The 13,260-nt window shown below is 33.0% G+C and overlaps 1 protein-coding gene across 3 annotated transcripts in view; it reads right to left on the bottom strand.

Annotated features, from left to right (window-relative positions):
- The window catches only part of LOC132704857 (putative ferric-chelate reductase 1 homolog), a 79,443-nt gene extending 67,051 nt beyond the window's left edge, over positions 1 to 12,392 (bottom strand). The window contains exon 1 of one of the 3 annotated variants that reach the window (XM_060675176.1): positions 12,235 to 12,392. Coding sequence is in view for 1 of the 3 variants with exons in the window: in XM_060675152.1 (XP_060531135.1) it covers positions 8,253 to 8,282 (30 nt within the window). In the remaining 2 variants the exon portion in view is untranslated. Of the gene's footprint in view, positions 1 to 3,808; positions 4,002 to 8,252; positions 8,298 to 12,234 lie in introns of those variants that run through there. The other 2 variants (XM_060675152.1, XM_060675160.1) reach the window with 2 other exon arrangements.
- Between the last annotated feature and the right edge of the window lie 868 nt (positions 12,393 to 13,260).

The raw sequence follows: 13,260 nt of genomic DNA, 5'->3' as shown, positions 1-13,260 counted from the left end.
AAATCTAGTACGTGAATGTCGAATTACGGGCGAGCTAATTAGAATATAATTTTGGAAACCCAGTGCCGCTAAGAAGGCGGCTTTCAAGGGCAAAGTTAATGCGACGTTAAAGTCGGCATTAAAAACCAGGTGTTTCAAAACGCACGGGCCATAGAATACCAGCATATTCTTTGTATCACAATATATCGATTTGTCAAATAAACCTGTGTGCTAAAGTCAAAACTTCGGAGAAACAGAATGATAAAAGTAATTTTATTTTTTCATTTTTTATTACTTATACTTTTTGCAAAAATTCAATAATATTTAATTGCTAATAAGAGAGGATCATTTTTTGGTATTTTCTAAATAAGAGGGGATAATTGTTCCATATCTAAGTCCAAGTATATTTTCATATTTAATTTCTGATAAGACGGGGTCATTATTTTATTCTTATTATTTCTAAGCAAAAAAAAGTATTATTGTTCAATTGTTCAATAACTCCCTGGCTGACTAAAAATATTACTTTTATATGAACTCCATAGTTGCCATTGAATACCTAACTAACTAACCAAAACGAAAAAAAAAATGGATATAATTGTAATCAAATCAAATTTGACTTAATTAATTAACTCAATAATTATTAAAAAAAAAACAAAAACTTGAAAGTGTTTTGTAATTCGTTCAATGAAGGAATATTTAAAAAAAAATGAGTTTTTGATTCGGAACTCTTAACAGCATTCCGAATCTTACGCCAAAGATCTTCACGACTGTCAATTGGGTCTGAAGCCCCAAAAACAATAAATCAATTGGATTCAAATCGGGACTACGTGGCGGCCATTCCAGAAGGTATCCTGTAATTTCTTATGGCCAAAGTAAGTCATCTATGAAATCGTGTTGTAAAAAATGTAAAAATATGGATGCATTAAGATTTAGATATAATTCAAATGGTCCTAATAGAAAATTTTTGCTGTGCTGTAAACATTTTTCCCGTATCAAGTGAGGATTTTCTTCCAACTCTCACGGATATCTGTTATAAAAAATAAAAACAGCTCTACGGGCAAAAAGTAAAAGCATATAAATTTTGGGACCAGATCCGCATTTCAACCTGTAGACACCTAATTTTTGACATTTTGGACAATTCGTTTTATTGTTTTTTAAAAAAATTCCAATTGTGTTGTATGTTCTGAAAGCTATTTTTAAACCACATTTTGACAAATATTTTGAAACTTTTTCACTGGGTTCTCGTATGTATATAAGAACTATCAAAAACAAAGCTTCTGAAGATAATATAATTCAGATAAAGGGAAGACAGTCATAGCTATCGATCTCCCAGAATATATTTCAAAAACCAACAATTTTCTTAAACCAGAACTTTTCCAATGTATCAAATACAATCGTACCGAGTTATTTCAAAGACAAGTCAAGGAAGTAATTACTAACTCCCCACCATTTAGTAACAAAGTATTTTTTAACAATTATGAATGCACAACCGCCGAAATTATATTCTTTAGTTAAATTACATAAACAAAATATGCCCATTAGACCAGACGTGTCTTATGGGCAGCTCCAGCAGTTAAACTCTCCACGAAATTAGTACCTAAACATTTTAAAGTTCCATACAGATTTTAAACCAAAATTTGCAATACAAAATTTTTTTGAATTAATGAATAAAATTAAAGATATCAAAATCCCTATTGTCTTTTGATTGACAAAACTTATTTCCCAGTATTCCACCTATGGATGTGGTAGATTTAGTAGATTTCACCTTAACTCGGAAACAGGTTAACCCATTGGTGAAACAAGATTTATTAGATTGCTTAATAGTGTCTTTAGACCAAAATTATTTTGAATTAAATGGACACATTTACATCTCTAAGGAAGGTTTGATTATGGGAAACCCACTTAGTCTTTTGTTAGCAGAGATTTTTATGGATAATTTTGAAAATGTCATACTAGAACATCCTTTAAGTAAAAATTTTCTGTGGTGGTATAGATACGTGGATGATGTCTTTGCTTGCTTTGTCGGAACGGACAGACAATTGAATTCATTTTTAAATTACATTAACTCATTACATAATCGTATAAAATTCACTTTCGAGATTGGACAGCATAACTCTATTAATTTTTTAGACTTAAATATTACGAAAACTCAAAACAAATGAGATTTTTACATGTATCATAAACCTTCACACACGGACACAGTCATACATAACAGCTCAAATCACCTTTATACATACAAAATGGCTGTATTTCACTATTTTATACACAGATTTCTTAATACGTCACTCTCAACAGAAAATTAAAACTTAATATTATAAAACATATTGCAGTGAACAACGGCTACAATCCGTCCATTATCGATAAAATTATAAATAAAAAACAAATCCAGACAACAGTAAACTCTATTTATTCGAAACCTAATACAGAACACGAACAATTTAAAACAATTACATACATAGGAGAACCCAGTGAAAAAAATTCAAAACATTTGTCAAAATGTGGTTTAAAAATAGCTTTCAGAACTAACAACACAATAGGAAAATATTTAAAAAACAATAAATCGAAATGTCTAAAATCTCAAAAATCAGGTGTCTACAGGTTAAAATGTGGATCTTGTCCTAAAATTTATATTGGACAAACAGGTAGATCCTTCAAGAAACGCATTAACGAACATATAAGAGCGTTTAAAAATATTAGTCTAGATTCTAATTATGCTACACACTTAATCACAGAAAAACACATTTTTGACGACAATTTTGATATATTACACACAGCCACAAAAAGTAGAAAATTAAATTTATTGGAAGCCATGGAGATTAACAAAATGAGACATTCAAATGTATCGCTTAACGATCAATTAGATTTAAATACCTCTCCATTATTAAACTTAAATTCTCACAACAACATTAATTAAGGTTTCATTGTCATTTTTCGGTATATACAGTAGCAGGTAATTTGTAAATATTACATTTCATAAAGACACGGTGTTGCCGAAACAATTGTCATATAAAAATATATAATTTAGTGAAAATCTGAACTTTTATTTCTTATTTATTTTGTTAAATGGGTTTTCATCAAGTAAAGGCCACCTCAAATCAATTTTCGAATAATAATTAATTTATTGAAAGCGTTATTTTTTTGATAATTCTATGGATTTAGCCTAAAGCCAGAGCTTTCGAAATACTTATACCAATAACAAATTTTTTAATTGATAGAAAAATAGTTACTAATCAGTTACGTTTTCTTTTTATTATTATAAATAGAGGAGAGTGGTGCACGACGGCCAGAAGCTTCGCCGAAATTTGGGTAAATTTATTTAAAGTTAGTCAAAAATAAATCGACTTGATGGTTAAAAGCCACCAAAAATAATAAAAAGCTTGCTCCACCCTCCCCTGCCTTTTTTTCTTAGAAAAAAACCCTGTCTTATCAGCAGTTGAATTTAAAAAAATACAATACAAATATAATGACATTGTTGCAACAAAACTCTATGAAAATGGCGTCATCTAATTTCTCATTTCCGAAAACCGCATTGGAAATTTGCACCTATATTTAAAAAAAAAAGCAAGTAATAAAAAATGAAAAAAATAATATTATTGTTATCACCTGTAGCTTCAGTTTTGACTTTAGGACACAAAGAATATGTTTGTATTCTATGAAGCATTCGATATGAAACACCCTGTATTATGACGTCCTTACTCTTTACGAGTTTTTCGTGTTTCAAAAGAAAACCTCCCGGAAAGCCAGCCGTTTCAAGCAACACGAACAAATCAAAGTATTTTGCGGTACCCAGATAGGTGATAATTATAAGGTCAGTTTCAGCTAAAAATACCTTTCAAATTCGCACCAAATTATCCGTTAGTAGCTCGTCACGAACTTTTTTCACAGTGGGAACTTAGACACTACACGCAGGCATCTTTCTCGTACAAAAAAGAAGGTTGGGAACCTGTCGAAAATCAAATTTTAACTCTGGTAAAATAGAAAGGTTTCGCGTTCCACCGTTCACGTTGAGGCCGCGCCGTATACTCGCGTTCTTAGGTTCTTCTCGCTCTTTCCACATCCGAGCCGCCAAGTCAACAGGTGAGGAGTCATGGGCGGAGCTACGGCGGGCGGACTAGCGATGCCGTAAGCGTTTAAATTACTAGGAAGGTTTTATTATTTTCGACAATTTTTTTATCAATTATATCAAATTGAAAAAAAAAACTGCCCCTGGGCATGATCAAACTACGGCCCGAGACGTTGTCAATTTACAAGATGCACTGATACCTATGGGCATAGAATGGGCCTAAGGATGATATGAGTAATTATAGACCCATAAGTTTAATTATCACCTTCTCAAAAATTGTTAAAACTAAAATTAATAAAACTATTGTTAAAAATCTCTCTTATATATAAATATATCTGCCTTGATGAGTATCAAGATGGATTCATAATAAATAACAGTATTCTAGAGCGCTACGATGGATCTTGTAAATGGTTCGATCGAAATTAAATAATACGGGTTTCAGAGAGAGTATTTACGGGCTAATAAGAACTTATTTATTGGATAGAAAAAAATATGTTCAAATAAACAACGTTATAAGTGAAATGCAATAAGTGTATATGGCGTTCCTCAGGGTTCAGTCCTGGGACCATTATTGTACTCGTTATATTTATTAAATTTGCAGTGTGCAGAGTATTTCAGCTATACAGTGCCACTTTATAGTGGTGAAAGTGAGAATGATTTACAAGATAAATTACGTTCTGATTAAAAATATATATATACGCACTGGTTTTTGGGTAATAAATTATGTCAAGACTAAATATCGACAATATAAATATAGAACGTGTTAAACGAATTAAATATCTAGGCCTACTGATCGATGATAGTTTAAACTGGACTGAGCATACTAATTTTAAATCAAATAAAATTTGCCCAATGGTCAGTTCCATATATAAAAGCCGAAATTATCTGAGTTACAGTAGTAAAATGAATATTTACAATTCTTATTTTGTATCATATATGAGATACCTAAAAAATTTTATTTAATTATGACCATCGCACGGACACATAAAACTTGTATAGAGAATTGGACATTTATAACATAGACAAATTGCTTAAGCTAGAATAATGTAAATTTATGTATACGGTGATAAATAAAATACAAAAGTCTAACATGAAGATTATATTTAATAAAGACGTTCACGTGTATGACACCAGATCTCATAACGACATCTACAATTATAATATCAGAACTAATAAAGTACTTTGCAATCCAGTATTCCAAGCAGCATGTACTTATAATAAGCTTCCAGAAAATGTAAGAAATATAAATAAATATATTAATTTGAATTTAAATTAAATATAGGTACTCTACAATGTATAATAGTAAGAGGATTAAGTAATGGGTTGTATACTTACCTTTTTTTTTCTATTTATTCTTTTTATAAATTTATTAATTGTATCCTTAGGACCAGTGCTTTACGGACTGTTTAAAAAAATTCTCAATTTCACGACTTATCAATTCTTAATCCGTGACTCGCCGATCAAATATTGCGCTCCAAATTTTGAAAAAAAAATAGCAATGTTGAAGCATACTGACTGACCTGTCCAAATTAATCCAATATGGCGTCCCCGGGCAAAAAAACAAAGCAAAACTTTTTCCTTTTTAGCAAATGATCTTATTTTGTGTCTGTTGAAAGTGTAAATTGTTGATTTTAAAGTGTATTTTGCTTTTCGTAGCTCTAGGTATTGCATAAAAACATTCGTGTTAGTTGGTGTAGTTGGTTTATTGACATAACAAATGAAAAAGATTGAAAAAGCCTACAACTTGTGTTGAGAAAGTTTTTTTGTCAGCTATTCAAAAGAACAGCCAGGACATGTTTTGGGACAGTAAAGAATCAAGCCACTGAAAAATCTACTCAGACGGACCTAACGTTGACTCTAAAATTAAAACAGCTCAGTTTAGTTGTACAGCCAAAAAAATTAAAGATTTGGAACAAAGAAGAAAGAAAAATTGCCATATGCACCGATGTTTCCCATTACGAGTACGATAGCATTAAGTTCCTGAGTTAATGAGTCGATCGTCGCCCTTAAAAAATTATAAAGACTGAGTCCACACTGTAAAGATTTGGCATATCATTTTAAAATTTGTACTTTTAAAATTTATTACACACAAGTTCTAATACTAAAACGGCTAAGCGTGATATGAGGAAAAAAAATACGAAATTACCAAAAATGATAAGTTTTAAGTTGATATCTGCCGGTTTGATGTACAATATGTGGCAGAAATCTGATATCTGTAGGTTTTATGCCGTTTTAGTTACAATACGGGCGAAAAAGTCAATTTTAATTGGATTCTGTTAGCAATCAAGAATTAAAAGTTACAATTTGCCTCAAGAGACGGGTTTTAAGTTGATATCTACAGGTTTAATGTAATAATAATAATAATAAGTGTCGGAAAAGTCGATTTTGACTGGAATTTCATCGATACCGACAAGAAAAGTATACTGTATGACACAGAAAGTGAGGTTTGAAGCTAATATCTGTAGGTTTTATGCCCTTTTAGTTAGAATAAGTGGCTCAAAAGTCTGTTTTAACTCTAATCTGTTCGCAATCAAGAATTAATAGTATTGATGCAATATATGTCCATTTGGACTGCAATTTGATCGAAGTCCATAAGGACAAGCAAACTATTTCCCCCAAACAGGTTTTATGCTGATATCTGCAGGTTCGATGAAGTATTCGTTACGATAAGTTTCAAAAAACTCGATTTTGACTGCAATCTATTCGAAATAAAGATTTCGGTACAATTGTTGGAAAAGTCAATGTTGACTGCAATTTGTCCAAAATTAAGAAGGAAAAGCTACTATCTGTCCTAGAATACATTTTGATACAATGTATGTCGATTTTGACTGGAATTTGATGGAAATCCACAAGTAAAGGCAACTATTAGAACCAGAAAGTGAGATTTTAAGTTGATATCTGCAGTTTTGACGGTATGTTCGCTGCTTAAATTCCGACAAACAAAATCCAAAGTTTGAAAGTTTGAGGTTTTAGTTAGATTCGGGACGCGTTTTGGTCTTTAGTCTAAAAAGGACAGAGAAACATATCTGCAATGTTAAAACTAAATGTAACTGAAAATGTGTTATTCCATTTTTAATAATAAAAGTATGTTTGAGAAAAAACGAGCAGAGTATGTTAATTCTATAAAAATATGTATAAAGCATCCGTGTCATTCCATTAAACAATAGAACGTCATTGTTTTCCTTATCCTCAAAAACTTCCTGATCAATCACGGCAAGTCAAAAACCACTCGAGCAATAGAATTCGGATTTTGTCTGGTTTACCATCCCGCGCGATAAACATTACGCAGTAATTCCAACATGGCCGCCCGGTTATCAGTTGTTCTCGAGAGCTGCCGCTAATGCGCTTTCCTTGTTTCTTGTAAGCGATAATAAGCCATCTAAACAGGAAGCCCCGCTACTTTTAAGATTTTTCGTTTTTTTTTTTTTTGAAAACACTTCTTTTTTTTAATTGAAACGGCAACAACAAATTCTGCAAACAACGCTTAATAGCCCTGGGTTCGAGAATACTCGCAATTATTTTTCACAGTATTGCAGAGAATAATAAGAATAAAAAGAATAATGGCATGATAAAAGATGCTATATGTAATATATTACGCATATTAAGTGATCCTGAAACCTGTTAACCTTACGTAGGAGTTTTTAAGCTTTTGTAGACGTCTTTTATCTGCTAAGCCAAGACAAGGACCAAAGACTGCAGAGCACTGATTTAAGTATTTTAAGAATTTTTTTTATTTCTTCGTGGGAATAAATTAGTAGTTTTAATACACAGTAGGCTCTCCTAGGCTTACAAGTAACATGCGCTCCAAATCTAAGTTTATAGTCTAGTTATAAGCCGATGCTCAATGGCAAGTCAACAACTTTTATTAAGAATTCCTTTTATACCTTTTCAAATGTACCTCCGTTTCAAAAACTACAACAAACGACTTTACTGGATTAATTTTAAGTAAATGATCATTGTCACAATTCGTTAGTGGTTACGGTCATCAAAATCCTGGTTTGTGGTTACGATCATCGATGACATTGGCAAGTATAAACAGTGTACAGTATAGGACCCAGGATACTACCTTGAGGTACTCCAGATTTAATATAGACGCTATTTCAACGCATTTCATGAATGAACACTTGCACACGCTCCAGGAAATATAATCTAAATCCCTCCTAAATTGGTCAAAACACATTATTCCTACTATGTCTGATTACGTTATTACCCGCCACTGTCTACGCAGGTGAACTACCATTTTCTTGTGCACCAGTAAGCCATTGAAAAATACAATCTTATTACAAGGTCGAGAAGTGTGTCGCTGATTGCCTCGGGCTATTTCGCGGCACCTCTTGCCTTCGAAACGTTTTATCTTTACGGGTCGGTATTTTTTGACACGGACGTTTACTTAAACATTTGTTATCAAAAGAAAGTGAAATTTTTCGACGCGTGGAAGGAAGGCCCGACTACTCACACGTAACTAATAGCTTCTACGTAACTGAAATGTCTGCGCGTACGCATAGAAAGTAGGCACAGGTGTTACAATACAATGAGACCTCTGGCGGAAAACATGTTAAACTAATTCGGAAGTTAAGTTGGGAACGGCGCCGTTGCATTCATACGAGTCTCGACGTTGATATTGTTTTTAAAAAAAGTTCTTTTTTTTGCAATATTTCACTGTAAACAATATCCTTTATTTATTTATGAAGAGTGATTTTATTTTGCCAGTTTGAAGGTACAATTCGATTGAATTAAAAGTTTTGCTTTTAATGATGCCCACCTTCTACAAAATACCGGATTTCCAAATTACGGTTTAAATACGGTAATGGAGATTTTATTGTTCTTGTCCTATTTTCCACAAACCACACAAACTGTTAATAGAGGCACGAATAATGCTTCATTATCGCATACACAGGTAGAATGACCCAACCAAATGTATAAAGCGTAAAGAAAGTACATTAATAGATGTTTATCTATTATCTTTATTTGTTATTATCTATTTATTTTTAAAAAAAAAGCCTATTTTTTTATTATTATAAATTCAAAATTTGGGATCCATTTGTTAAACGGCCTATTGATTCTGTTTAAATCTGTAGTCACTCAAAAAATACAAAAAATGACATACTCGACTTGTTGAAAATAAGGAAAATTTTTTTACATTTTATAGAAAGTATAGGGTGTTTTTTTTCGATCTATAGAACTTTAAGTTGGCATTATTGTTCAAGATGGCTACCGATGTAACAGCTGTCAAGTGATTTATTCTCAGTTTGATTTGGCAATTCATCATGAATAGACTGACGCCTGAACAACGCTTGCAAATAGTGCAATTTTATTTCGAAAATAATGGTACTGTGCCGAATACGTATCGCGCACTACGTCCATTTTATCAAAATCAGAGCAGTTGATTCGATTAACCATGGAACGTTTTCGCACCACGTTTACTCTTATTGATAACTCGCATCCGCAGAGACGCCGTACGGTGCGTACAGAAGAAGCTATTGCTGCTGTAGAGCGTAGCATTGAGGAAGACCCGAATGAGTCCATCCGCCATCGAGCACAGGAATTGGATCTGTGCCCATCCACTTTATGGAAGATTTTGCGGAAGGATCTTGGTTTACGTGCTTACAAAATCCAACTCGTGCAAGAATTGAAGCCAAACGATCATCAAGTAAGGCGTAGATTCGTCGAATGGGCCCAAAACGAGATTGCCGTTGTTCCCGATATTCATAAGCGAATTTTGTTTAGCGATGAAGCGCACTTCTGGTTGAATGGCTACGTCAACAAACAAAACTGCCGCATTTGGAGCGAAGCTAATCCTCAAGTGTATGTCGAAACACCGTTGCATCCAGAAAAAATGTTTGGTGCGCTTTATGGGCCGGTGGAATCATTGGTCCGTACTTCTTCAAAAAAGATGATGGCCAGAACGTTACAGTCAATGGTGATCGGTATAGAGCTATGATTACTAACTCTTTCATTCCTGAATTGAATAACCATGATGTCCAGGAGATGTGGTTTCAACAAGACGGCGCAACATGTCACACAGCTCGTGCCACAGTCGACTTATTGAAAGACACGTTTGGTGACCGCCTAATTTCACGTTTTGGACCTGTGAATCAGGGCATTTGGTTCTGAGTGTGACATAATATTGAGAATACTCTATATGCATATTTACCTTTTTTTTTTACTAAACGTAACATTCATTTAATATTTTGTCTGGATTTTCCTGACGGTTAATAATAGTACATTATGCAACAAGTGCGGCAAATGGCATTTGATGATTTGAAAAAAACACTTTACCAAACGTGTCGCATACTATACTTTTTCCACGACCGTCGCGAAAAAACAACTATTTAACAAATTAATTAAAAATAATAACAGATTATCGGATTACTGAATTTCGTACCATTCAAATAAAACATTTACTAGTCGCTATAAAACCCATTCGTTTATTGTACTAATCGGTTCTGTGATTGTTGTGCTAAACACAGAGATGCATTATTGGATATGTCATATAAACAATGGAATAAACACAATTTTAAAACGTTATGTTGCTTATTTAAAGTTTACAATTGATCATTAAGTGGTTTATTTAAAGAAAATTATCGTAATTGGAAGAAAAACCATCCAAGGATAGAGCTGTCAAATGTTACTGCAAGAAAAAGCACGTCCTAACCTTCAATTTTGTTTTATTGATACTGTAAAAACCACTAAAGCTCATGCGATCGGTTTGTATAATTTCTGTGGCAAACTTAAATTATAAATGTCACGTTACTTACCGAATAGTCCACTAAATTTAAATTGTAGCCTATAGCACTTAGTATTTAAATCTTCTGATATATTGCACAACAAACATTTTTCTGTGTATTCGTTTTTGACTACATGTTTGAGAAACAACACGAATATGTTCACTGACGTGTGGTAAAATCTCCGAAAAACCCCGGAAATGTCCGAAGTGGCTCGGATCCGTGGGAAACGAAACTCACGTGGTAAAGTGACGTTTCCCGCACGCTAGATCGGCATGTAATTAGGGATCTTAGAGACGGGAGTAGGAAATATTTTATTATGCAACAAGTGCGGTAAACGGCATTTGATCCACGAGTTTATTTGACACGAGCGGAGCGCAGCGAAGCGAGTGTTTAATAATCGAGTGATTTAAAAAGTTTACCGAACGTGTTGCATAATAGACTTTTTCTACGACCGTTAGTTTTTGGGTACATTTTCGCAAAACAACACGAATTTATTCACTGACATGACCGTCAAAACTGACAAACGTCAGAATTCAAGGAAATATAGGGATATTCCGATACTAGTAAATACGAGTAGGTACCCGATACTTTTGATTCGATACCAAGTATTTATAGTATCGAATCAATACTTACTCGGTATCGATACAAAAGTACTTGGTATCAAATCGAATCAGCCTCACCAATAAAAGAAAAACCGAACGCATTAGACAAACATAATCTCTATCTGATCTATGGTGACGCGTTGTCTCGCGCGAGTCAAGCCGAACTCGTCCGACTTCACTCCACCGAACCCGAGCCAAACGCGAGAAAGACGTCCGCCCTTCATTTTTTTTCATTGTCAACCAACATAAATTGTCAAACATACAAGAGATTGCTTACGAATAATTGTATTTATTGTAATCATCAGCTTATTATTCCAATGTTATCATGGAGTTTTTTGTTTAAAGTACGTGCTTGACACAAACCTTTATTCTTTTCCTTCTTAATTTTGTTTTAATTATTGTCCTTCAAAGTTCATTGTTAGTTTCCTTAAAATCAATAAAAAAATAATAAAATATTGAGTACTATCGAAATGAGTAGGTATCGATACTTTAATGGTTTCGGAACATCCCTAAACCCGTGCGGTAAAATCGCGGAAATGTAGATAGCTATTTTTCAGTAGAGAGTGTAAGGCAATGTTTCTATGTAAATACGCAACTTCCAGAAACCAGAAGCTTCATTAATTAAAAACCCAAAAAGAAAATATTTATATTAATAAAATCTTTATAAATATTACTGTGAAGTGATCATGGGAAAGTTGATTTTTTGTTTCAATTTGGTCAAGTCACTATTTTCTAAAAATTATTAGATAATTATTATTTTATACTTTCAACCATTTTTGATATATAATTGTATTATAGCGCTAACTATTGTTACTAGTATAACACTAATTTTTATTACTATTATAAACTAACCAAAACTAACCTTAGTATTCTGCGGGTACCGGTCTTTTTGTAAACTAATTGCTGGATAAAAATCCGACGTTTATAAGTCACCGCAAACAACAAAATAGAGGCGGATATCTCAGATAGGCTAATGAAAAATGTTATCTCTTGTAAAAATGCGATCTTGAAATTTAGGAAATTCTAGAAAAATATCGCAACATCACAAAACAAAAACGACCTCGGTTGCGGTGACGTTACTAAGTCAGGCAAAACTAATCGGAGACATCCATTCCTCGCAATTTATTAAATCAATTAAGTTATTAACGACAAGAAATTGTAGACTAAAAATACTGATTTACGTTACTGTTGTAGTATATAATAGATATAGAAACAATAACTCTTATTTTTATGGCGACAGCTATAGCACAATAATAGAAAAAAATTACTTCTTCTCACACTTATTAATGTATCCTATTTTGCTCACGTTTGTTAAGGATAAACTGTGCTTTTTTTTAAACTTTACTTTTCTAAAAAATATCTAAAAGCATAAAATTTAAATCTATTGGGAGTCAGGGCTTAGCTATATGGAAGGAAAAACCACGCTCAAATAGTGTTGTTTTATGTAGAGGAGGAGTTATGGCACCTCTAAATCTAATATTTAAATTGTGAACATGAGATCTGAACACAATCGTTCTGTACAGATATTGAGGACTTTTGTAGTATAGAACTTTGTGATAAAAACAGGTCTCATGTAGTTTTCTTTTGCTCTCCATGTCCAACCATTTGGTCTCTACTAGTTTTTGTTTATTAACCGCAAACAAACATGAATTCTGCACTTTCTATGTTCTTTGTTTTTGCAAAGCTGTTAAACGGTTTCCATATAAAATATCACCGTGATTGAACGCAGAAACAACAAGAGACACCGCACAATGTAATTTTTATTTTTCTTGAGAGATAGTGACCACTACCATAGAGCAGTTTAAGCCTTGCAGTCAGAGACATGACTCTCAAATCTCAAGTCAGAATCGAAGAAGACTCCCAGGTTTTTTACGTTATTTTTTATAGG

The sequence above is a fragment of the Cylas formicarius genome, unplaced genomic scaffold (genome assembly GCF_029955315.1).
Source record: "Cylas formicarius isolate icCylForm1 unplaced genomic scaffold, icCylForm1.1 PGA_scaffold_10__41_contigs__length_53128322, whole genome shotgun sequence".
Lineage (NCBI taxonomy): Eukaryota > Metazoa > Arthropoda > Insecta > Coleoptera > Brentidae > Cylas > Cylas formicarius.
This window is presented reverse-complemented; position numbering and strand designations above follow the sequence as displayed.